At 48.5% G+C, this 22,979-nt stretch overlaps 1 protein-coding gene across 1 annotated transcript in view; it reads right to left on the reverse strand.

Annotated features, from left to right (window-relative positions):
* The window catches only part of EFCAB6 (EF-hand calcium binding domain 6), a 165,367-nt gene that overhangs the window by 92,521 nt on the left and 49,867 nt on the right, over window positions 1–22,979 (reverse strand). The window contains exons 7-13 of the mRNA XM_031938646.1: window positions 16,279–16,394; window positions 12,680–12,828; window positions 8,960–9,070; window positions 6,428–6,536; window positions 3,697–3,867; window positions 1,512–1,577; window positions 738–898 (exon numbers count right to left, since the gene is read on the reverse strand). Of these exons, the coding sequence (XP_031794506.1) occupies window positions 738–898; window positions 1,512–1,577; window positions 3,697–3,867; window positions 6,428–6,536; window positions 8,960–9,070; window positions 12,680–12,828; window positions 16,279–16,394 (883 nt within the window). The remainder of the gene's footprint in view (window positions 1–737; window positions 899–1,511; window positions 1,578–3,696; window positions 3,868–6,427; window positions 6,537–8,959; window positions 9,071–12,679; window positions 12,829–16,278; window positions 16,395–22,979) is intronic.

A 22,979-nucleotide genomic window follows, 5' to 3' on the forward strand; every position in this document is an offset into this window, starting at 1 on the left:
AGGTCTGTGTTTCTCTCAACAGCAGAGACAAGCTTCTGTACTCATTGGGGGCTAAGGTGATGAGCTCCTGGAGGGAAGCAGGCCTTCACCCTGCAGAAGGCCACAGGTGAGCTTGCAGCAACCTCCTCTGGCAAAGGAGATTCAGAAACAAAGGATTATAAAATGAAAAGGCAAGAGCTGACCAGTCTTGAGGCAATTAAGTCAGACACACACACAGTAGCATGGTTTACACTTATACTACTACTTCCCCCTTTTTAGCTGGTTGAGGTTGACAAAGCATTTCCCAAATGGCCGTACTAACAAGATAACTGTATCAATATGCACACATATATTGTATTTAACATATATTTTAACATGTTTGGGACTACCTGCCATCTAGGGGATGGTGGGAGGAAGGAGGGGAAAAGTTAGAAAAGGTTTTGCAAGGGTCAGTGTTGAAAAATTACCCATGCATGTGTTTTGTATATAAAAAGTTATATTAAAAAATGAAATTTAAAAGTTTTTTAATAAAATAATAAAATGGCCCTGCTAATTTTCCCCTGGCCTTAATTACCTAGAGCAAGAGTTGCTGACTGCCTGTTTTCATAAGGCCAATGAGCTAAGAACAGACTAGAGGATCCTTCAGAGTTGACCAAATAAATGACAGTGATATGACTTGGGATTGATTTTAAGCAGAAGATTTAGGGTAATCCAGATGATGAAGTGATATGCTTGGAATCAGTCACCAGACAACTTACTTTGTCAGATGCTCATCAGTCAAATACCGACAGAACGTTTGTAAGATTTTCTTTAAGTGATTTCTACTAATGAGTCCCGTGTCTCCGATGTCGTGGGTCTTCAACAAGACATGGAAGTCTTGCAAGTTTTTAGAAATGGCATCCTGAAGGACTTCTTCCACCTAAGGAAACCATCAGGAACATTTTTATTTAATGATCCTTTTCATAGGACAAGGGAAGCAATGTCCCCTGAATGAACATGAAGAGAAGGAACTGAAGCAAAAATGAAAACTGGGCCTTGAATTTTTAATTGGGGTTTGAGTCCTGTCTCTGACACATGTCAAACACGTAGCCCCCGACAAGTCCCATCTCCTCGCTGGGTATGTTTTCTCCTCTGTAAAAGGGAGATCAGGCTAACATTTGCCCGGCCTGCATCACGGGGTGCTGAGGAGACACATGCTTTGTTCACTGCCAAGTTCATGGGTGACGGTGCTACCTCGGTGTAATCGGCCCACATCTCCAACAGCCATCCCAGCAGGCACAAGCTTTGGCAGACGCTAGCAAGGAGCGCGCCGAGTGCCAATGGGGACGTACCATCATGTGTCTGTCTGTCCCCGGGCACGGAGAGGCTCCTCATCAGAGTGACAGCCACTTGGGGATAGAGGCTCTTGGTGGCCAAAATCTGGCCACGGACTGGGAGCACTTACTGCGCCCTCAAAGTCCTGATCCAGCCTCGCTGGCATAAGGTTGATAGTTTGGCTACTGACCTTATTTAAGAAAGGGAATGTTACTTACTGAATCCCAGGCTAGAAACTGAGGTGCCTTTTCATCTTTGAGTCCATTTGGTCTTTTTTTTTTCATCTAATGGAGAAAGAGAGGGGGCAGCGTATTGGCAAATTAAAATTGATTACATAATAAAATTAATTTCACGAGATTCTTTTATGCCTTTTCCAATCTCCCCGCACTATCCCTTGTGTCTGCCACTGCCCAGACTCTGCCTGGCATGTCGTCCTGACCATTTTTCCAATCCTCAGCCCTCCTCGAGGATATGCACAGGTACATTAAGGCAGAGGCTGTAATACGTTCAGTTAAGAGAGCTCTCTCTCTCCCCTAATTTATGCTACTTTTGCTTCTCTGTTTAGCTGCACTTATCTAAAAGACACACACACACACACACACACACACACACACACCCCAGAATGGAAACTCCTGGTGAGGCTGGAGACTTTGGGATTTTTCAGTGGTTTGGGATGGGTATTTTTTTTCCTCTGAGAGTTAGCCCTACGTGAGGCACACAGCAGTTGGATAAATTGATGCTTCCTGAATGGAATATATTCAGGATATATATGGCTGCCTATAGAAGTCATTCAATAAAGATAGTTTGCTATGACATTATCTCTTCCAGTGTGTCCAGCAATGAAGCTGACCCATCCATTAATGTCTACAAACTACTAATGGGAATAAAGCCTGCTTGCTCTCACAGCTCTGGCTAATATTGGATCTCAAGATGGTCATTCCCCCTCCCCTAGACTGGGTTGTCCCCCAATTCTCACCCTTTACAAAGCAAAATAGTTGATGAGATGGGTCATATTGAAGTCAGATTGTATAAAGTGGGATGTCTGGATCACACACACCCTCCTTCAAAAAGGCCTCATACAAAATTTCTCAGTGGACCCTAATATGGATCGAATTCAAACTTTGGGCCTAATAAAAAGGCCCCTTTTACACCAGAGTGTTTTGAATGCAGGTCACTGAGGGAGGGGGAGAGAGGGTGCCCCTGTCGAGGAATCCAACTACTGGAAGTCAGGAAGGGTTCAAATCCTTTAAACATGTATGATGCCCCAGGGGCAGGAGCTACAAAGAAAGGGCTTCACAGGCTAATGGGGCAGACAAGCAACTGTGTACAAGTCTAGGCAGGAGAAACCAGGGTACTCTCAAATGAAAAGCAGGCTTAAAGAGAACTGGGAAGAGCTCCTTACTAAAAAAAAAAAAAAAAACAAAAAAAAAAACAAGCCTTTAGCTGCACTACCAAGCCCTAAAGATATCAGCTGTGCTCCCACACTGGATGGAAAAAATCCTCTCTAGAAAGGCAGCAGGGCAGGATGAGGAGAGCCCTGCCCACATCTGGAGCCAGGAAAGCCCTGAGTTTGCATCATTTCTGCAGTGTGATCATGGGCAAGTCCCTTAACAATCCCAAACCTCTATTTCCTCTTCCATAAAATGGAATTAATAATCTTACATCTTTCAGAAGATTGTGAGAAAAGTACTTTGTGAACCTGGAATCCCTGGAAATGCTGGATGAGCCATGTGGTGAGAAGTCCCAACAAGTGGTCAGCAGGTATCGGGCGGGAAGTCCACAGTGACAACACATCCACTGGCATCAGGCAACCCTTTCCACAAGGTCTTTTCCTTAGGGCTGACCCGCCCACCCATCACCCCCCTCCCCATCCTGGGGTCCATTTTATGCTTCAACAATTGCTGACACACACACACCACAGACAGATAGATGGATGGAGATATGGAGATAGATAGATAGAAAGATCAATAGATGGATAGACAGATAAATGGATGGATGTATGGACAGACAGACAGGTAGATAGATAGATGATAGATAAATGGATAGAAAGATGGATGGATAGAATGGATAGATGATGGTTGAATAGTTGGAGGGAGGGAGGGAGACAGACAAGCAGAAAGATAAATGGATGGATGGATAGACAGATAGATGGAGATAGATACATAGATACGTAGATAGATTAGATAGATAGATATGGCCCTAGAAACTGCCATGAAGCTCTACTTTCCCCGCTCCTACAGAGATGTCAGGAGCCCAGGCAGGTTTCAGGCAGGGTCAGTCCCCCGCAGGTCAGACGGGCAGGTCCTCGGAGTGCTCCTGGGCCTGGCACATTTCACTGGCTTTTCTCTCGGGGCAGGCAGGAAGGCTGGCCCTGGCGGCTGGCAGAGCACTCGGCAGACTCACCATGGAGCTGTCCTCCTCCAGCAGGTAGAGCAAGGTGATGTAGTTGATGTAGCCCGAGCCTGTGGGGTCCAGGATCTGCATGAGCTCTTTGTATTCCGAGTCGCTGACCTTCCAGAGGACGGTGCTCAGGATGTGCCTCATTTCTTTGCCTGTGATCTTGCCGTCCTGTTTCTGATTTGGGCACCAGGTGTGGAGGAGGAAAGGGAGGAAAACGGAGAGCAGCGTCAACAAAAGCTTGCCGCTGTGATTTGGCCACCTATGCCCGCAGGCGATTAGAAGCTGGGGATCCAGCCCTCCCCTTCCTACCTTTAGGGCCTCTGTTGTCTACCCTGTGAAATGGGTATAATCATATGGGAGGGGGGCAAAAGGTAACACGTTTCATTGGAATATGTGTTCATAAGAGATTATGTAGTACATTTGGGGAAAGAGGAGCCAGAAAGATCCAGGTTGGAGATGTCAGGGGAGGGGCAGGGGAAGGCCCTGGCAAGGATTAGTGTGGAGACTTGGAGAGAGATGAGTAACGAGTGAGGGAACTGGGAAAGGCAGACCCCGGAGGCCACCGATGGGGCACTGGACGGGCCAGGAATCAGGCGAGCTGAATTCAAATGCAACCCCCAGCTATGTGACCCTGGTCTGCCTCAGTCTCCTTCTCTGTGGAATGAGAGAATTGAACAAGATGGCCTCACAAGTCCCTTCCAGCTCCCATGAACTGCCCCTCCCCATCACCTCACCTGTGGCTCCTACCTCTGGCCCCCCTCACCCACAAATGTCCCCCAGGCCTGTCGATGAACACTGAGATTCCCTTAACAAACAGGAATGGGGTGTTATTTTTCCCTATCTCCCTCCCAAACCTGTTCTCTCTCTTTTCCAGGACCTCTAATCCTTCCACCCCTCGGATCCATCTCTCCTCCCTACCTTGGCTCCACTGCGCTTCCTTGACATCCTCTCCTCTACCCTTGAACCCCATGACCCTTGTCTTCTCCCAAAAGATACCTGGGCAAACCCTAACCCTTCGTTACTACCCACTACTACCACCCTACTGCTGACAGCTCCTTTCCACAGCCTGATTCACAGAGGAGGAAATCACAAAACCAAACTGTTCTCCCTCGCCTGAACCTTTTACTTTCCCTCTCCTCCACCTTTTACTTTCCCTCCCCTCCATCTTTTACTTTCCCTTCCCTCCACCTTTTACTTTCCCTTCCCCTTTCTCCTCCCCTTCAAATCCTCTCATTTGTTTTTCTAACTGCCTCTGACATCTGCCCAATAAGTGTAAGTGCCTTGAAGGCAGTGATTGTTTCGTTTGGGGTCTTGGATTGCTGCCAAAAGTATAGAACTTAGGTGTTTGTTGATGTTTACCTTTAAAAAAAAGTTTTGCTATCCAACATGCCCTATAAATATCACCTATTTATTATTTACATTATATTGTTCTCCTTAGTCAAAGGGCTTGATTTATTTTAAAGGAGCAACTTAATTACCCAGAAAGATGTTCCATTCAGCATGTCCTTCTAGGGCTTAAGTAAACTTATTCTGCGCAGAAACTTAATTTTTTCATGGAAAAAAAACCTAAGAAAGCCACCCACCTTCATAGCATCATGAGACACCAATGCTTTCAAGAGATGTGTTACCAACCTACAAAGGACGTGGGGATCCTGGGCTCCATCAGCCATCCCATCCTGCCCTAGGGCTCTGGGAGCTAATACCCTCTCCCTCTTCCTGTAGCCCCTGGCTCTAGGCCCAACCATCCCATCCTGCCCCTTCTCCTGCTTCCTGTTGCTCCTGGGGCCCTGGACCCTTTCTATTCCCAAGGCCTCCTCAAGCTCTTATCTTCTCTCCCTTCTCTTGGGGTCTAGAAGGGTTAGGATGAAGCAAACCCCCTAGAAATTCTCCAGCAAATGTTCCCACCAGAGCTCGCCTGTCTCAAGTCCCCAGAGGGCCCTCTCCCACTGGGTTTCCTGAAGCTTTCCTACCCCGGGCCGCAGGAGATTTCATCCATGAGGGAGTCAGGAAGCCCTAACGGCAGCCCGGTCCGCCCAGGAACATCCAGCAGCAAGGATGTTTTCTCAATAGCCCTTGGTCCCAAAGTCCCCCAGGAGACTCCATGACAACCCTCTCAGGAGCTGGAGGAGCCGCAGGCATTATTATTACATTCCCAAACTGAGATTCGGGCTCCCAACACGTCTGGGATCACACAGCTGACGCCCAAGGTGGAACCACTGGGCTGGTACTCAGGTGTTATACCTACTATACCACACTGCTCCACTGCACCTTAATGGGGCAAATCAACCCATTTACCAGTGCCAGGCCCCTGAGGGGGCTTGATGTGTGTGAATGTTCACACAGCCAACTCTCAGTCTCACCAGATTGATGGGCCATTTTATGGCCATTTTACAGAGAGAAAAACTGAGGCCCTGAGAAGTCCAGAGGCTCCCTCTTGTCCTCTTTCTTTTAAGCCTGCCTTTTAAAAAGATGCATCAAGGCAGAAGTGAGTGTAAGCCTTTCTGGGCCACATCGGTGAGAGGAGTTGGACTGGCCCTTCCCATGGCTTCTGACTCTGGAATCTGGGACCCTGGGCAGGCTGTGTTAGAGGCGATGCCCCAGTTAAGTGTACGGGTGTGCTCTGGGCATCCAGGCGGGTATAGACTCCTTGGGCAGGGATGCAGGACAGTGTCAGTCAGTCCCTGATGGGGGCCCACGGAGACGAGGGTCCCGGAGGGACCAGCCGCAGACTTACTGGGTTAATCGTATGGAAGGCCTTCTTCAAGGCGAAAAAGTTGTCATCCACCAGCCGGCACAGCTTCACCAGGATGCTCTCCTTGAAAACGGGCTCTGATCCACAGACCCTGAGGGGGAGGACAAAAGGAGGCAAGGTCCTCCTCTCCTGGCCCGAGCCTGCCCTCAGCCCCTGGGGACCCTCCTCCGAGCTCGGCCGGCCACAGTCACCAGGGGCCCGCCTGCTAGGGCAGAGCTGGGGCCTCAGCTCTAAGCCAGAAGCTGCCGTGGCCTCCAGCAGCATCCCTCCCTGTCCCTGACTCTCCTTCCTGGCAGCCAAGGCCTCGGCCCCTGCAGCAGCCGCTCACCCCCCGGCAGGTACAGGCTGTGAGCCCCCTCCTCTGCTTTGTCACAGATGCCTGAGGGGCACTGGAGGAATCCCACACAGGGCAAGTGGAAGAGCTTTCCAGAAAGCAGCCACAGACAGGAGTGGGTCTTATCCATACAGATCCAGACACACATAAATAGATAAACAAGCAAAGCGAGACGGATCTGCAAACACATGTATGTACGTGTCCGGGTGTGTACTTATGTGCAGTTCTGTGGAAGAGCCTCGTTGGGTTTGCAAAGTACTTTACAAATATTGTCTCATTTGGGCAGCTAGAGCATTTTTATCAGCCCCAGTTCACAGATGATGAAACTGAGATGGGCAGAGATGGGCCAAGGGAGTTGGCCAATTCACACAATCAGCAAAGCTCAGGGGCAGCCAGGTGGTGCAGTGGATGGGGCCCCAGCCCTGAAGTCAGGAGGACCCGAGTGCAAATCTAACCTCAGACACTTAGCACTTGCTGGCTGTGTGATTCTGGGCAAGTCACTTAACCCCAACTGCCTCAGCAAGAAAAAAAAAACAATTAGCAAAGCTCTACACTTGAACTCAAGCCTTCCTGACTCTAGCACTTATCCATCCTTCTCCACAATAACTAGTTTGTTACAATATCGATGATGGGGTCCTGGGTCACTACGTGAGATCGGCAGAAAAAGCCTGAAGTGCTGATAAGATTATAATACTGCTTGAGGAGAACAGGAAGGGGCATCACCCCAGTCTTACAGTCCCCCCTGTGGAGGTCTTGGGAAACCCCACCTTACTACAATCAATCAGAAAGCCAATTTATGTCAGACCCCCAGGTTAAATTTCCCCATAAATCTGTCCATGGCCTAAACCTTCTTTGCTCCATCCATTTAGGGTTAGCCCACCATGGTGCCTTTCTTCTCACCCCCTCCCCTCATGGGGTCTTTCTCCTTGCTATAGCTATAAATCCCTTTGGGGGTTACACAATCATTGGGGTAATCCTCTTCCCTTCCTAGCCCCTCTTGTCTGCTAAATGCCTTTATGATCACCAGTTAAGGGTACATTCCCTTTCTCCTGGTTAATCGGGAGTTTCACTGGAACTCTCCCTGGGGATTTTGCCTTTCCCCTTGTTAATAGTTAAAACCCTCCTTCCTCGCTAACCGTAGGCTCTCTCGACACAATTTCCTATTTGCCACTTCTGGTGGGTCCATTCTACCTCTTCATTTTGTCCATAGCCTCTTCTCATAAATAAAGGCACCACTGGGAGAACGCTATTATGAATTCTTCAGTGTGCCTTGGGCCTCGGGCCTCTTATTTAAACTAGGAATCGCTACCCCAAGGGCCATGGAGCTTGGCCATCCACTTCCCTGCAGCCCAGATCCTCACATGTGGGTGTTTCTCCCTTGAGAATCCCAGGAGGGCTCCTATCAGCCTTGGCACATGGCACCTGCCCTGCACTTAGCTCAGTGCTTATGAACGGGGTCTAGGGGTAGAAGCCCAGCTTACATTCCCTTATCACTTGTACTCCACTAGCCCACCAAGAGACCTCAGTTAAAGAAAGGAGTTCCTAGATGGGATGTATTGACTTGCTGAGGTAAGGGAGGGCTGGTCTCCCACTTTCCCTAGAGGAAGAAAGAGCTGAGTTCAGAAGATCCTGAGTGAGGCAATTAATAAGAGGTTCAAATTAGATAATTTGTAAGGTGTTCTGCAAACCTTAAAGAGCTCTATAATTACAAGTTTTTTTTTTATTTACTTATGTTTTATTATTAAATTTACTATTGCAGGTCCATTAGCTCAGGAAAACCTAGTATTTAGGAAGGATTTTTAAAGAGTAAGTAGGCCCCTCTTGGGATCCCAGCTCTATCACTATTGGCTAAGCACCTGTAGTGGTTAAATCATTGCTCTATGCCTCAGTTTCCTCATCTGAAAATGGGCCTAAAATCCCTTGCCCTCCCTTCCTCTCTGGATTCTTTTGAAAATCAGGTGAGAGGACACATGTGAAGGCTCTGTGGTCATAAATGACTAAAAATGGGAATCATTTGCCCAGAATATCCCTATGTCTGTGTACATTTTAGCCCTTTCAGTGAGACCCATCTGCCATCCCTCAAATAACCACCAAAGGATTCCAACTTTACAACTTCCCTCCATATTCCACAGCGTTTTAAGCAAATTCATTTCATAAAGGGAGCAGAATATACAACATACCTTTTCTTTTTCCTCATGGGAATCATGTTTCCATTCTCAGCTAAGGCACAGTCCTGACATTTTCTTAAAAATTGCTTCCAAGCAATTTTACCGGTGGTTTTAAATCCTAATCTGGGTCAAGTAAAATAGAAATGCTGTTTTAAACAGGTTTATCTCTACTGGAGGCACCAAATTCAGTGTTAGGAAGGCAGCAGGTTGGTGGCTACATCATAACAGAGGAGCCACCAAAAACACTTCAAGAAAATGGAATCCAGAGGGTGTGAATTGTGGGGAGTGAAGCAAGAGAGGAAGGAGGGGCTGGGATCCCAAACTTCAGAGTCCGGACACCGAGCCAGAGGTGAACCAGGAGAGACACCAGCGGCCTTCCGCCCAACCGTCCTGCCCTTACCCCGGCCCGGCCCGACTGTCCTGCCCTTACCCCGGCCATCCTGGTGCTGCCCAAAGCCCCAGAAGGTGGAGAAGTCGCCACCTTCCTCGGAAGCCCACTCTGCGCCCAGAAATCACTTGTCTTGGGGGTGTTTCCCTGATGTGGAACTCCAGTCTTAGCCTCTGTAGCCTCTCCACAGTGTACCTAGCCCAGTGCTCTGGGGCTAAGCAGAGTCAGACTAACCCCTTGTCTAGGCAACAGGCTTTCGTGTCCCTTCTGGTTCCCAATCAACAATCCTCTACCCTCCACCCTCATCCTTTGCCTCAGTTCAGTCTAAAATTCCCACTGACGCCAACGAGTCTTTCTTTGGCCTGGACTTGAGACCCTTCCACATCACTGTTACTCTCCCTCCTCTTGACACTTCCCAGCTTACCAAACTCCATCCTACACCCTGGTGCTAGCACAAGACTCCCCATGAAGGCTAAATGGGGGGGGGGGAGGATTACATCACCTCCTGAGCCCAGAATTTACATCCCTCTTAATTCAACCCACTTTTTCTAGCTACCATATCACAAGACATGGAGAGCCTACAATTCACTAAGACCCCCAGATCTTTTCCCAACACTATGACTCTCCCTTCCTGTGCTTGTGAATTCGGTAAGGCCTGCCATGTATTTCTACTGAATTTCACTTTTGGATCTTATCTTATCATAGAACCAAGCCCGGCATGCAGTAGGCATTTAATAAATGCTTATTCCTTTCCCCTTCCCTTCCTTGCAAAGTCAGATTGTTGGTAAACCCGGACAGCGACGGCAGGTACAAAAGTGGGAGGAAGGGGAGCGGCAGTGATGGGGAGGCTGCTAGTTCCAGGCAGCTGATCTACAGACACTTGGGCCCCAGACCCAGATTCATCCCGTGGTGCTCTTTCCGGCTCCAAGACACTTCTGTCCCCTGAAAACATCATCTCACCGCCAACCTGGACAAGCTGGCGATGGATTCCCAGCAGGGAAGCATTTAGAGGTCAGCCCTTTCGAGCCAAGTTCATCTGGGGACCATGTGCCAAGGGGAGCTACATTGTGGCTTATAAGGAGGGGTGGGGGGCAGTCCAAGTTACCAACAGCTGTATTTCATCTACTAACAAAGTCTTCAGAGTTATAGAGGCTCAGCCTTCCAGTAGGGAAATGAGCAGCCAATGGGGGGTTGGAACCTCTGGGACTAGATTTTCTTATTTTATTCAAGTTGTTTATTTACAAAACATATTCATGGGTAATTTTTCTACATTGACCTTTGCAAAGCCTTTTGTTCCAAATGTTCCCCGGCTTCCCCTCACCCCCTCCCCTAGATGGCAGGTAGTCCCATACATATTAAATATGTTAAAGTATATGTTAAATCCAATATATCTATATATATTTCTACAGTTCTCTTGCTGCACAAGAAAAATCGGATCAAGAAGGAAAAAATCTGAGAAAGAAAACAAAATGCAAGCAAATAACAGAAAGAGTAAGAACACTGTGTTGTGTGGAACACTCAGTTGGGACTAGATTTTCACTCAGACTGAGGGAAAATTCCTAACAAATCAAGCTCTCCTAAAATGGAAAAGGCTGCTCTGGAAGGTGATGAGTTCCCTGTCAATTTAAGAACAGGTGAGAATTGTAGGATCACCGTTGTCACAATGATAATATTATTGCTGTTGCTGTGCTCCTGGTAGTGATCAAAGTGAGGGTTTCTATCCTGGGATGAGGGGATGTCAGAGCTGGGAGGGGGGTAGAACAGGGGATGTCAGAGCTGAAAGGGCCCTCTCGGCACTGAATGTCAGAGAAATAGGAGACAAACCATCCCAGACTTGGTTTGGGGCATTTTCTCAGATGAGATGCACTTTCTCCATTGAGACAATAAGACTCACATCTTAAAGAATGAAAGAAAGAACAATATCATAGTTACCTAACAGGCAAAGGCCCACAAAGCATGCTCAATGCTCAGCCTTGGGCCATCCCTAAGTAAGTTGGGGGGCAGGAGGGGAAATCAGTCAGGATTCCAGAGCATGCACCAAGATGACAGTTTAGTGCTCAAGGTCCACAGAAACTAAAGCCCCAGTCTTCCTCTGCAGGAGAATGAGGCAGGGTCCCACAAGGAAAGCTTCTCTTATCCTACACCCTTCCCTACAGCCCCATGGGAAAGTAATCGGTCCCTCTTGCCTGTGGATTCATTGCCCTGTGGACTCAGGAATGAGCAATTATTCATATTCTTTGTCCTGCCTCCCAGGAAACTGGACACTCCTGGAAGGCAAGAGCTAGGAAAGAGCACAAACCTTGAGAAGTCCCAGGTTCAAGGCTCAGCTCTGACCTTCGGGGTCTCAGTTTCCTCATCTGAAAATGAGGAGGTTGAACAAGATCATTACGTCTCTGACCCTGTGCTCCTATGACACTCCAGTGTGGAGAAGGAGAGCAATCTCGAAAGGCTGCCCGACGCTGGACAGCACCGCATGGGTCTGGAGGAGGTCATTTTTCATCTCTGGTACATAATTAGTGCCTAACAGACCCTTGGTGAGCTTGTGACTGCAGAGGAAGCCCAGCTCTCTGCTCTATGGACCTGTGTAAACCTGGCTTGGGTTCCACATACATCAATACATGGGAAAGTCCCAGAGTGCATGAGTCTGGAGTAGAAAGGCCCTCGGGTCATTCAATCCAACTCCTACCCCCTGCCACATCCCCAACAAATCTTTGCTTGGATACCTCTGGTGGTAAGGGACTCGCTAACTCCTGAGATAACTCATCCCACTTGGGAGGACCATTCATTGTGAGGAAATCCTTCCTGACACTAGACTGAAATCTGTTCTTTCTGGGACTTTCCTGCATTGTTCCTTGTTCCAGTCCCAAGATGTGTGTCTGAGACTTCCTCTCTCTAGGCCAATTAGACCCAGTTCTTTAGATCCCTTGGAGGCTTGTGGTTTATTCTGAGAGAGGCGATCTCAAGGATCCACCAAGATCCCTGAACAAGCCCCACCACGCCTCCCTCCCTGCTGCCCTGGACTCTGCGGGTGACATACCCCCCCATGCCTGTGCCGTGTTGGAACCCCAAACCAGGAGGCCAGAAGAGGGCAACACCTGGGTCCCAGTGAGCAAGCGCCCTCGCTGCCCTGTCCACCTGAGGCTGAATCAGGAAGCTCACCCATGCAGGCACCCCCTTCCCTGCCTGCTGCTCCTGTGCTTTCCTGGGCAGGATTTCCCAGAGATCCACCAGAGGGGACCAGGGCGGCCCGGGCCATCTCTTCCCCAGCTCTTGCCACCTTCCCAGCCCGTCGCCTTTTTCCAGTCACCAATTAACATTTCCAAATATTGCCAAGAAAAACTTACCTTTTCAGTAGCTGCAGAAAAATCCCTTTTGGTAATGGGAATATAAAGTTGTCAACAACCACCTTTAAGTAATTCAGAGACACGTATCCTCTTTTGGTGGTGTCAAATGCACTGAGGGCTTTTTCGATATTCGCCGTGGACACACCAAACTGGAAGGAATGCAATTTAGAGTGGCAGGCTCAGCAGAGCCGTGTTTGTGGAGAACCTCAACTATCAATACGCTTTATTTCTGCAGGGCCTTTTCCAATTCCCTCTTTCCCCAAACTGATCAAAAAGGTTACTGTGACATGCACTGACCTTCAGATGTTTAATTAATGAGTCGCTACAAAGCCAGCTTTGCTGGGCCCGAGTGACAAGGCAGACAAGGAAGATGGGACGTTGGGACGCCACTCTGCCTCACATTTCAAGGAGCTAAAAATACTTGGGGAAACTGCCAATTTGATACATCTTCCTTAATATACTTACAAGCCATCCCTACTGTGAGCCCATGCCAGGCTGCTCTCCATTAAATCAGGTCAATCAAACAATAAAAGCCAGCAACGTCTTATTAAAAAACAACTCTTTTTTTTTTAACCACAAAGAAAACAACAAATGGAAAGGCTACTTAAACATGGTTGGCACAAAGCAGTTCTTTAATTGTTTCTTTTTGTTCTCATTTTGTTCTTTTTTATTCACGGGGAAAACTTACACACACACACACACACACACACACACACACACACACAAAACTACCTTCTCTGCTCCCCCCCCCCAAAAAAATTGGGAAAATGAGCTTTGCTTATGGGACTCCAAAATTTCAGTAAACTAGGTTAACTGCATGCAGTAGGGGGAGGACACATAAAATAATATGAAGATGGTTTTGCTTTTTCTGAGGATTTTCCTGCTGTTTATTGTTGAGCAATAATGACAATCTCCAGCCTGGCCTCCTGCCTGTCTCTCCCTCTCTGAATTGGATGGATTCTACTGTGCCTCCACATCCCCTTTTCTAGCAGTCCCTAATGACTGCTGGAAGAAGCAGGGATGAGCAAGGGATCTAGGTTTTGTCAGCCAGGCTCACTGACCAGAAGGAAAATGTGCTCTAAGAATAAAGTCCTTTCTTATAATGAAAAATGCTACCCGTCCCCAGACAAAGAACTCATGGTACCTGAATGCAGATTGAAACAGATTCTTTTAACTTTATATTTCTCGAGGTCTTTTTTTTGGTCTATGTTTTTTTAACAACATGACAATTATGGAAATGTTTTGCATGGGTTTATACGTGTATAACCTATATCAAATTGTTTACCTTCTCAATGAGGTAGGGAGGGAGGAAGGGAGAGGATTTGGAACTCAAAAGTTTTAAAAATGAATGTTAAAAATTGTTTTTACATATAATGGGAAAAATAAAATACTAAATAAATCTAATTTAAAATATTTTGTTTAAAAAAGAAAAAAAGAATAAAGTCCTTCTTGGTCAGTAAGGCAAGAATTCCTGGTGGAAGGAGTAAGAAGAGGGCTCATTCTTAATGCATGAGATAGATAGATAGACTATAGATAGACTATCGTGGTAGACTGAGATACAGATGCAGAGATAAGATGATAGATGGAGAGAGAGACATACACAGAGACAGAAAAATAAAGACAGAGAGGTAAATAGAGACAGAGAGAGAGAGAGAGAGAGAGAGAGAGAGAGAGAGAGAGAGAGAGAGGAAGCTAATGGATCTGATGCCATGAGATCATAAATGGTCAGGAGCCTGAAAGCTTAATAGAAAGAGCAGACAAGAGTGTGTCTGTTGAGTTAAAGGTTAAAAACGGCTTTCCCAAGCTCAGAAACACCTCAGCACTCATGTTGAGTAGACCTATGCTTGGACCATGACAAGCAAAAGAGATTATCATGGAGAATGAGCATAAATGGCTTTCCTTCCCTACTATGAAGACAAACCCAAAATGGGGCTGGGTGTAGAGACCCCTAGATAGTGTAAGCCTCTAATGGAGGTACGTTGCCAATGGTACAAGGTATCTACCCTTAGAGCAATTCTTTCTTATCTCTTTCAGATGTTCCAAATGTTCTGGAACTAGGAAAAAAACTTTCTGAAACTATAGCTGCTTGTGCACTGCTACAGGGGGGTCCCTTTTAAGAATTGGCCATTGAAAACTTCTCGGTGAGCTCTTTTCTCCTCACCCACTGCTGAAGGGGTGTGAGGGGGAGATCTCTGAACTCAGAACTGGGAGCTCTGGACCACAGAGCCAGCTCCACCAATTCCTAGCCACATGACTGTGGGCAAGCTCCTCCATCTCTGAGACTCAGTTTCTTCCTCTGCCCAAATGGAAGATAGATATTTGTCAGTTCCCAAAGGGTTGTGGTTTTAAAAAAAAGCACTTTACAAGCCATTAAGTGCTCTGGTTGTGAGAGATGCTCTAAAGGAACTCAGATCTCAACCTCATGCCCCCCACTCCTGCCACCCACCCCCAAGAAAATCAGGCAGAAGGCTAAGTAATAATTCTATATCTACCCTATTCTTACACACATACACACACACACTCCTCTCCTTTTGTGCTATCGTATTAGTTTAAAGAAGATATTGTGAGAGATTCAAAGTAGCTGAAGCTGGCACAGGACGGGCAGTCCAATCTGCTTGGTGGGGAGGGAGGGAGAAGGAGCAAAGTTACCTGGGCTGGAAGGCTGAGCTATTAATAAAGGTAGAAAGAGCTCATTCAACAGTTAAAGACAAAGAGGATATCTTGAGCTAACAATTTTCAAAGACTCTTCTGAAGGCCTGCTTCTTGACCTACCAATAGTAACTTTGGAATTGCTGACATAATTTCTATTCAAATCTGCCTCGATGGCCTTATTGTGGCCTCCCATGACTCAGGACTATGAAACAACAGATGTGGGCACGGGAGGATCAAAGAGTCCATTTAATAAAATTATAAGGCCTATGGACCTTTGTCCATAGCAGGCTGGATGGGTGCTCTGGACAATCTGAGATACATAAACTTTACTGGGATAGAGATATATAACTGAGGGGAGATCATTACAGGGGAGTTAAGTCAGTTGAGACTCCACATCCCATTGAAGGTAGAATGAATTTTGACTCGGAGGATTTCAACCCTAGTTCCACAGTCACAGGGACCAATCAGGACTTGCGGTTATTTCAGACAAGTACATATGTCTCGGGACAGAGGCACAAGCTGAGAAGTGTCCCCAAGAGTTTGAGGAACTCAACTGATCACTCCTCACCACCACAGAATTATAGACTTAAAACTAATGGACCTTAGAAGTCATCTAGTCCAATCATTTCAGAAATTGAGTGACTTGCTAAGGTGACTCAAGGAATGAATGGAAACCGTGTTCCTTGGATGGGATGTACTTGCCCATAAAATTATTTGGGCCCAGTTTGTGTTAGTTTGGGGAAAGGTTAGGCCAGAAGAATGGCTCTGCCAAAGATCCTCCCAGTTGTCAAAGCCCCCCATCCAGCTCAGCTCAGAAAGGTCAGCACTAAGTTATAAGGGAAGGGGAAGGAAATAAGCTTTGGACAAAGACTACATCACACCAGCGCTGGGAGGGGAGTTCTTAGCAGGGTTGGGGTCTTCCCAGATGAAAGGAAGGAAGAGCTCACCTCTTTACAGAACGCTGCTTCAATTTCATCCATAGAAGAGTTTTCCCAACCATCTCCAGAAGTTGAGGAGAAGGAGAACACATATTTGCTGTCTGGCTTCACCCTCCATGCACACTCTGTCAGGGAAGGAGGAGAAATGGCATTCATGGATTACCCCTGGCTGGCTATGGGCCACCTGCTTTGCTCACTTTTTGGTCCACACTCGGGATGTCATTGTTTGGAGAATCCCACCCACCCAGGCCGGTCATAGCCTGAGAGCTGCCTGAGGCGTGAGGGGCCAGCACAAGGCTGGAAACGGACTCCTCCGGACTCCAAAGCCAGCCCTCTGTCCACCTCTCCGGCTGCCAACAAGACAAAAGTAAAAATATCCAGTGATTGACTTGAATCTTCTCAGATAAGATTGTTCAACAAGCCTGAAACATGAGGAGGTCTGTGAAGAATCCCAAATGGCTTTACAGATTGACTTCCCAAAATGGCTACGAGTAAATCACACTTCTCCTAGGCTCCAGCCCAAATAAGCACACTTAGAACATGATCTGGGGTGGGAGAACGACTTTCAGAGCTGTCATTCCCCTCCCCCACCCTCAAGAAGAAGCCCATCAGGGACACTCCCCTGGTCCTGGCTTGCCTGCCACTGCCCCAGGACACTGTTCTCACACGGAGCCATGAGGTCTTCAAAGGAGTGCTGACCTTCAGGGCCAGAATCAGAACCAGGAGATGTCAGGAGAGAAGGCGCCCCAGAGCTAAAGCTGGAAAGCACCTGTGAAATCATCTGGAAGCAGTCTCTGAGGACCTTGGTTCAACCAGATGTGCTATGAGGTGAACAAGTCATGAAACAAAAACTTAGCCAACCCTGCTAAGAGTTTAGAGCTCTGCGGAGGCTTGGGCTGGGTCCAGAATGCTCTTGGGGCTGGGGAAGGCACGCCCAGGTCCCTGCTCTCCACAGCATCACCCATCAGGATGCCAGGTGATCCACCTCATCACCTTCAAAAAGGGGGTCCCCATCATGGGTGATTCGTAGGGCATATCAGGAGCCACTGAGGCTGGTGTCCAGGGTACTGTGCCAAGAGGGATGGGTTGGGGTGGAAGAGGAAAAGAAAGAACAGAACCATGGGCTAAGTCTGCGACACCCTCTCCATCCCAGGAGTGCCCACAGAATCCTGATCCTGATGGAGCCAGGAACTGAGCGCCTAGTCCTACAGGTCCTCCCAACACCGGCTGCTGAGACCAAGCAGAGAGGAGGCAGGGAATGACCAGGGAATGACTGGCTGACACTCTGTTCCTCCTCACCCCCATCCCAGGGGCAGTTTTCCCCCACATCCCCCAGCGAGTCTGGTGGGACATTGTTCCTTCTGCATCAGTACCCAGAGAACCTACTCATTCTACAGAGGGAGGAAAAAAGGGCAAGAGAATAATCATTCTCTGTAACTATCTCCTATGAGTGACTATTTGATTTGGCCTCCATAGAATTAAGCCCTAATTGCATAACCAGGATCATCCAAAAACCCTCCCCCACACACACTGAACATAAGTCAACTTAGAGCCTCAGAGATGTTTGGGGGTGCTGGGATACAGGGATGCTCGGTTAAGAGGCAGTGGGACTAATATTGACAGGGCTAGGCAAGGAAAGCAGAAACATTTTCTGGAGGAACCTATTTAGGCTATAAAAGATGGTAGGAAAAGGCAGAGATGGTGCAAGGTAAGGAGTGGAAGAGGGGGGACGGAGGGGAAATTGTGGTTCTAATGAGTGATAGAACCAAAGTTAGAGAGATGGGAAAATAAAGAACATACACAAGGGAGGCCTGGAACACCACGGTGAGGAGTTGAAGCAGCCACAGGGAACCACAGAAGGCTTTGGAGGAGCTGTGCCTAAGAATTATAGAGGGAAGCTGAACAGGAGTCCCCAGGCCCCCCAGCCCACTTGATGAAATTACAGAATGTGGTAGGGAAAACGTGCTTCTCGTTGCCCCTGGTACGTGAGAGGAAGGACAGAGGAGAGAGAAGATGATTCAGAACAGCCATGGGAGGGAATGGGAGCAGTGATGAATGGATTGCCTTGCTGCGGTGAGTGCCCATTAAGACTAGATGGCGATTAAGAATGTTTTATGTTATCCCCCCACTCAAGATTTTGAATCAGAGAGTGACCTTACATTTGGGGAGACCTTACATTTGGCAACTTTGTGGAGCCACAGGAAAGTAGAGACAGGCAGACTCGTTAGAGGCTTTTGCAGTGGCAATGTAGCAAACAAAATCGTGCCCTCGGCACTGGGGAAAGCAAAGGTGAAAAATGGAAAAGATCCGTCTAGATGTCTCAGTCAAGGACAGTGATGGCGCCACATTTGGATTCTCCCAGCCCAGCCCCTGAGCAGGAGGAAGAAACAGGACCGGGATCAGGAAGGAAACAGGGATAACCCCAGGGCACGCAGACCCCTCTGCCAGAGGGGGCTCCATTCAGGGGACATCGGGGGGCCAATTGTCAGGATGCCTGAAAGCACTGGTGGGGATAGGGGAGGAGGATCGCAGACCTTACTGATATCACCCAGGTACCTGATTAAAAAGACGTCTCTGACAGTTCATGATGAGCTAGACAGCAAAATCACAATCATCAAAGAGGAACAAAAAAAGGGGCTGACTGTTTGACATCTTGAAAAGTGACAAATGAACTGGCTGTCACCAATTTACTGCCCTGGAGATTCTGCCTGCTGTTTCTGAGACAAACCTTGGGGATAAAGACACATGAGACTGGCAGCGGGGGCAGCTAGGGTGTTGGAGAGAGGGCCACACGTGGAGACCCCTCAGCCCCACCTGACCTTGCCATCTCCCTCAGCAGGACAGCCTTTCAGCCGACCCTCCACCCTAAGGTTTAGGGTGGCTTCCGTGACAGACACCACTTCTCACTTTGGGTACTTTAGAGACAGGATTCGTATCCGGGTCCCGACTTTGTGAGCTGGCATTGTCTCAGGAATTTCCCTGGATGGTGATTTCCTGATTGGGGCATTCTGTTGTGTCCTTAATTAAGAAAGCTCTATAGAATCCATTCAGGAGCATGTCCTGGAACATAACATGGCAACATTGGATGCTAGGGTCTGTCTCAATAAGAATACTTCCCCTTTTACGGAGAGCACTCATTGTCACTTAATTGTATGATGTTAGGTTGGAAATGTCCCAGGAGCAAAGAAGGTCAGGGGCCTTAGAACAGGAAATGGCAGAGTAGGAGGACTTTAGAACATGAGATGCCAGGGCTGGGAGGGAGCTTAGAAAGAGAATGTTAGAGATGGAAGGAGGCTTAGAATAGGGGATGTCAGAGCTGAGAGGGGGCTTAGAACAGGGGGTGTCAGAGCTGGGAGGGAGCTTAGAACAGGGGATGTCAGAGCTGGGAGGGAGCTTAGAACAGGGGATGTCAGAGGTGGGAGGGAGCTTAGAACAGGGGGTGTCAGAGCTGGGAGCGGGCTGAGAACAGGGGGTGTCAGAGCTGGGAGGGAGCTTAGAACAGGGGATGTCAGAGCTGGGAGGGAGCTTAGAACAGGGGATGTCAGAGCTGGGAGGGAGCTGAGAACAGGGATGTCAGAGCTGGAGGGGCTGAGAACAGGGATGTCGGAGCTGGAGGGGGCTGAGAACAGGGATGCTCAGAGCTGGAGGGGGCTGAGAACAGGGGGTGTCAGAGCTGGAGGGGCTGAGAACAGGGATGTCAGAGCTGGGAGGGAGCTTAGAACAGGGGATGTCAGAGCTGGGAGGGGGCTGAGAACAGGGGATGTCAGAGGTGGGAGGAGGCTTAGAACAGGGGATGTCAGAGCTGGGAGGGGGCTGAGAACAGGGGATGTCAGAGCTGGGAGGGCTGAGAACAGGGGATCTCAGAGCTGGGAGGGAGCTTAGAACAGGGGATGTCAGAGTTGGGAGGGAGCTTAGAACAGGGGATGTCAGAGCTGGGAGGGAGCTTAGAACAGGGGATGTCAGAGGTGGGAGGGAGCTTAGAACAGGGGGTGTCAGAGCTGGGAGGGAGCTTAGAAGGGATGTCGGGGTTGGGAGGCAGCGTAGAACAAGAGATGTCAGAACTGACAGGTAAGGTCAGAGCTGGGAAGAACTTCATACCTGGATTTTAACTCATTCTACAATCATTAATGGTTTTTTGTGGCAAGCTCATATTTCTAGTAATGAATTGTGCACAAGAAATGTATAAAAATAGGAGGGGGAAATCAAAAAGTCTAGAAAGAAAATGGGCCCATCATCAAGTGACAGAGCAAGACAAGCAGACTGTGTGGTCCATAGATACCCACCCCCAGATGTCAAGGGATGGAGGAGGTCCTCGGCACACCAGGTGGATGCCCGGGCTGGCCTGTGGGAGGACACGGACGAGATGGTGCAGAAGGGCAGCGATTGCTGGCGGAGAGAGGACGCCGTGGATGAGATCACAAGTTCCTTCACATTCCATTAGGGTGAAAATGTGATGCCATATTTCATGAGCGCAGGACGGTGACGAGCACTAGTGCTTAATTATAATAATAGCCCGCATCTCTGCAGCCCGCTCTAGTTATAAATCACTCTCCCACATTACCTCAGCCTGCCCTGCCATCCACCGGGTGGAGGCCTTCAGGACCATGGCCAGCTCTCAGAATGCACTTCTTAGTCCCAAGGCTCATTACAGCCCTTGAGGCAGTGGACTCTGGTGTTACTGGAGCAAGGAGGAGGGGGACACGCGAACAAGCATCTATTAGACGCCTACTGTGTGCCGCGCACTGAGCCAAGGATTTTACACCCATCTCATTTGACCCTCACAACCACCCTAGGAAGTGAGTGCTGCTATTATCCCCATTCTGCAGTTAAGAAAACTGAGGTGGGAAACAGTGAAGTGACTTGCCCAGTCTCATAGAACTAGTAAGTAGCTGAGGTTAGATTTGAACTCAGGCCCTCCTGACTCCAGACCCAGAAAAAGAGGTGAACCCAAGAAAGGCAGTGACAGCTCAACGTCCTAATCAAGCAGGAGGCAAGCAAGGCAACTCCTCCAGACAGCTATGTGTCGGAGGTATGGGTTATTTTTCACTGGCTCTGACTCTGAGTGCTGCTCTCCTGATAAAACCTTTGCTTGCTCCTACTCACCCTTGCTGTTCAACCTCTGGCTCACATCCTGGATTTTTCCTTCTTTATGTCACAATCGAACTCCCCAGAGGTAGAAGCTCACAGCTCACAGCTAAGCAATCCTTGGGGTCTGGAGAAGACCCCGACAATGAGGGGGGCTGGACTCTGGTCCCTGAGGTCCTTGCAGCTCCTGGTCTGCACACAGGGCCGTTTTGCCTCCAAACCACAGCAGCCCCATTACCTTCTGAGAGGCAGAATCCACCGCAGTCCCCAGGCTGCAGGGTCCGGTTACAGTCTTGGACAGTCCCTAGCCCACAGGTCAGAAGTTGCTTCCTATTGCCCCTGGTGTTTCAGGGTAACATCCTGAGAGCACCAGTCATGTCTCAGACTCCTGTCCCCCCACAGTGCCTCGCTCAGTGCTGACCACCCAGAAGGAGCTCAAGGAGAAGTGGCTGATGGATCTTATCTAAAAATCCTTGACAAACACAAATCTGCTCCCACTTCACATTCCCCATTGCATGGATGGGGAAAAGAGGAGAGAGACTGTCATTCTTCATGTTATTTTCTAGAAGAGATCCATCAATGTTCTCCATCATAAGCGTGGGTGTTATGATGCTAATTACAAGCCCACACAGCCATTGACGACATAGATAAAAAATAAAAAGTAAAGAACCAAGGGATATGGCTGAGAAAGTGGTTTCAATCATTCTTTTTCCCTAATGATTTCAGCAGAAGAGGAAGAAAAAAAATCCTTTCAATCTCAAGATGATTTTTGGAAGCATCTTCCTCAAAGCCCATTAGGAGTACCTCTCAATCCATCATCCTCAGGAGAATCTGTGGTCTCATGGGTGGAGATATTGCTTCTGAGGGCAGCCCCTCACCCTCTTCTTGCAGAATTCTCTTCTGTCTTTAAATAAATCAGGCGATTAGCAAACTCAGAGCTTAGCAAAGCCTTAGAGACCACCCTCATTTTATAGCAGATATGGGGAAGCAACTGCCCCGGGATTTGAACTCAGGGCGTTGTCTCTACTACACCATCACCATGTCCACCTGGCTCCCTGGAGGAGCTTCTATTGGGTGGTGGGTGACTGAGCAGAGCTCTAGAGACCCCCTCCTCCCTCCCTGGGCTAGGAACCAGACCTTAAATGCAAACCAGGTCTCAGGCCATGGAGAGAGAAGCCCAGAATGTGGGATTCTGGACCATCCTTTTGCCCGCTGGCCACTGCTGCCCACCCTGCCAGAGCCAGATCAGCACCTGATAATCTGTATGTTTTCATTTCCCTTTGCACAGATGCCTTTGTCGGATGGATGAAGGAAGTCTGTGCCCTCCGATCCGAGGGCTGGTCTGAAGCCGTCTTCTGAGTGATCACACATGGGCATCTGACCTTGCCTTGGGCCCACGGCCTCAGTTCTCCCAAGCCGTCACTGGCCCAACGCTGCCCTGGTCCTGCAGGCAGTCATGCAGCAGTCCTCCCAAAGGGCTGTCCTGCAGCTCTCTGTAGTTCTGGTGCCTCCTCCATGAAGCCTTCCCTAACTGCCTCTGTCCTGAGTGATTTCCTTTCATCTCCTCTTCAGGCCCTGTCACAGGTGCCACAGGCAATGGCTGCCGCCTTGGGGTGGGGGGGTTT

Source organism: Sarcophilus harrisii, chromosome 5, assembly GCF_902635505.1.
Source record: "Sarcophilus harrisii chromosome 5, mSarHar1.11, whole genome shotgun sequence".
Lineage (NCBI taxonomy): Eukaryota > Metazoa > Chordata > Mammalia > Dasyuromorphia > Dasyuridae > Sarcophilus > Sarcophilus harrisii.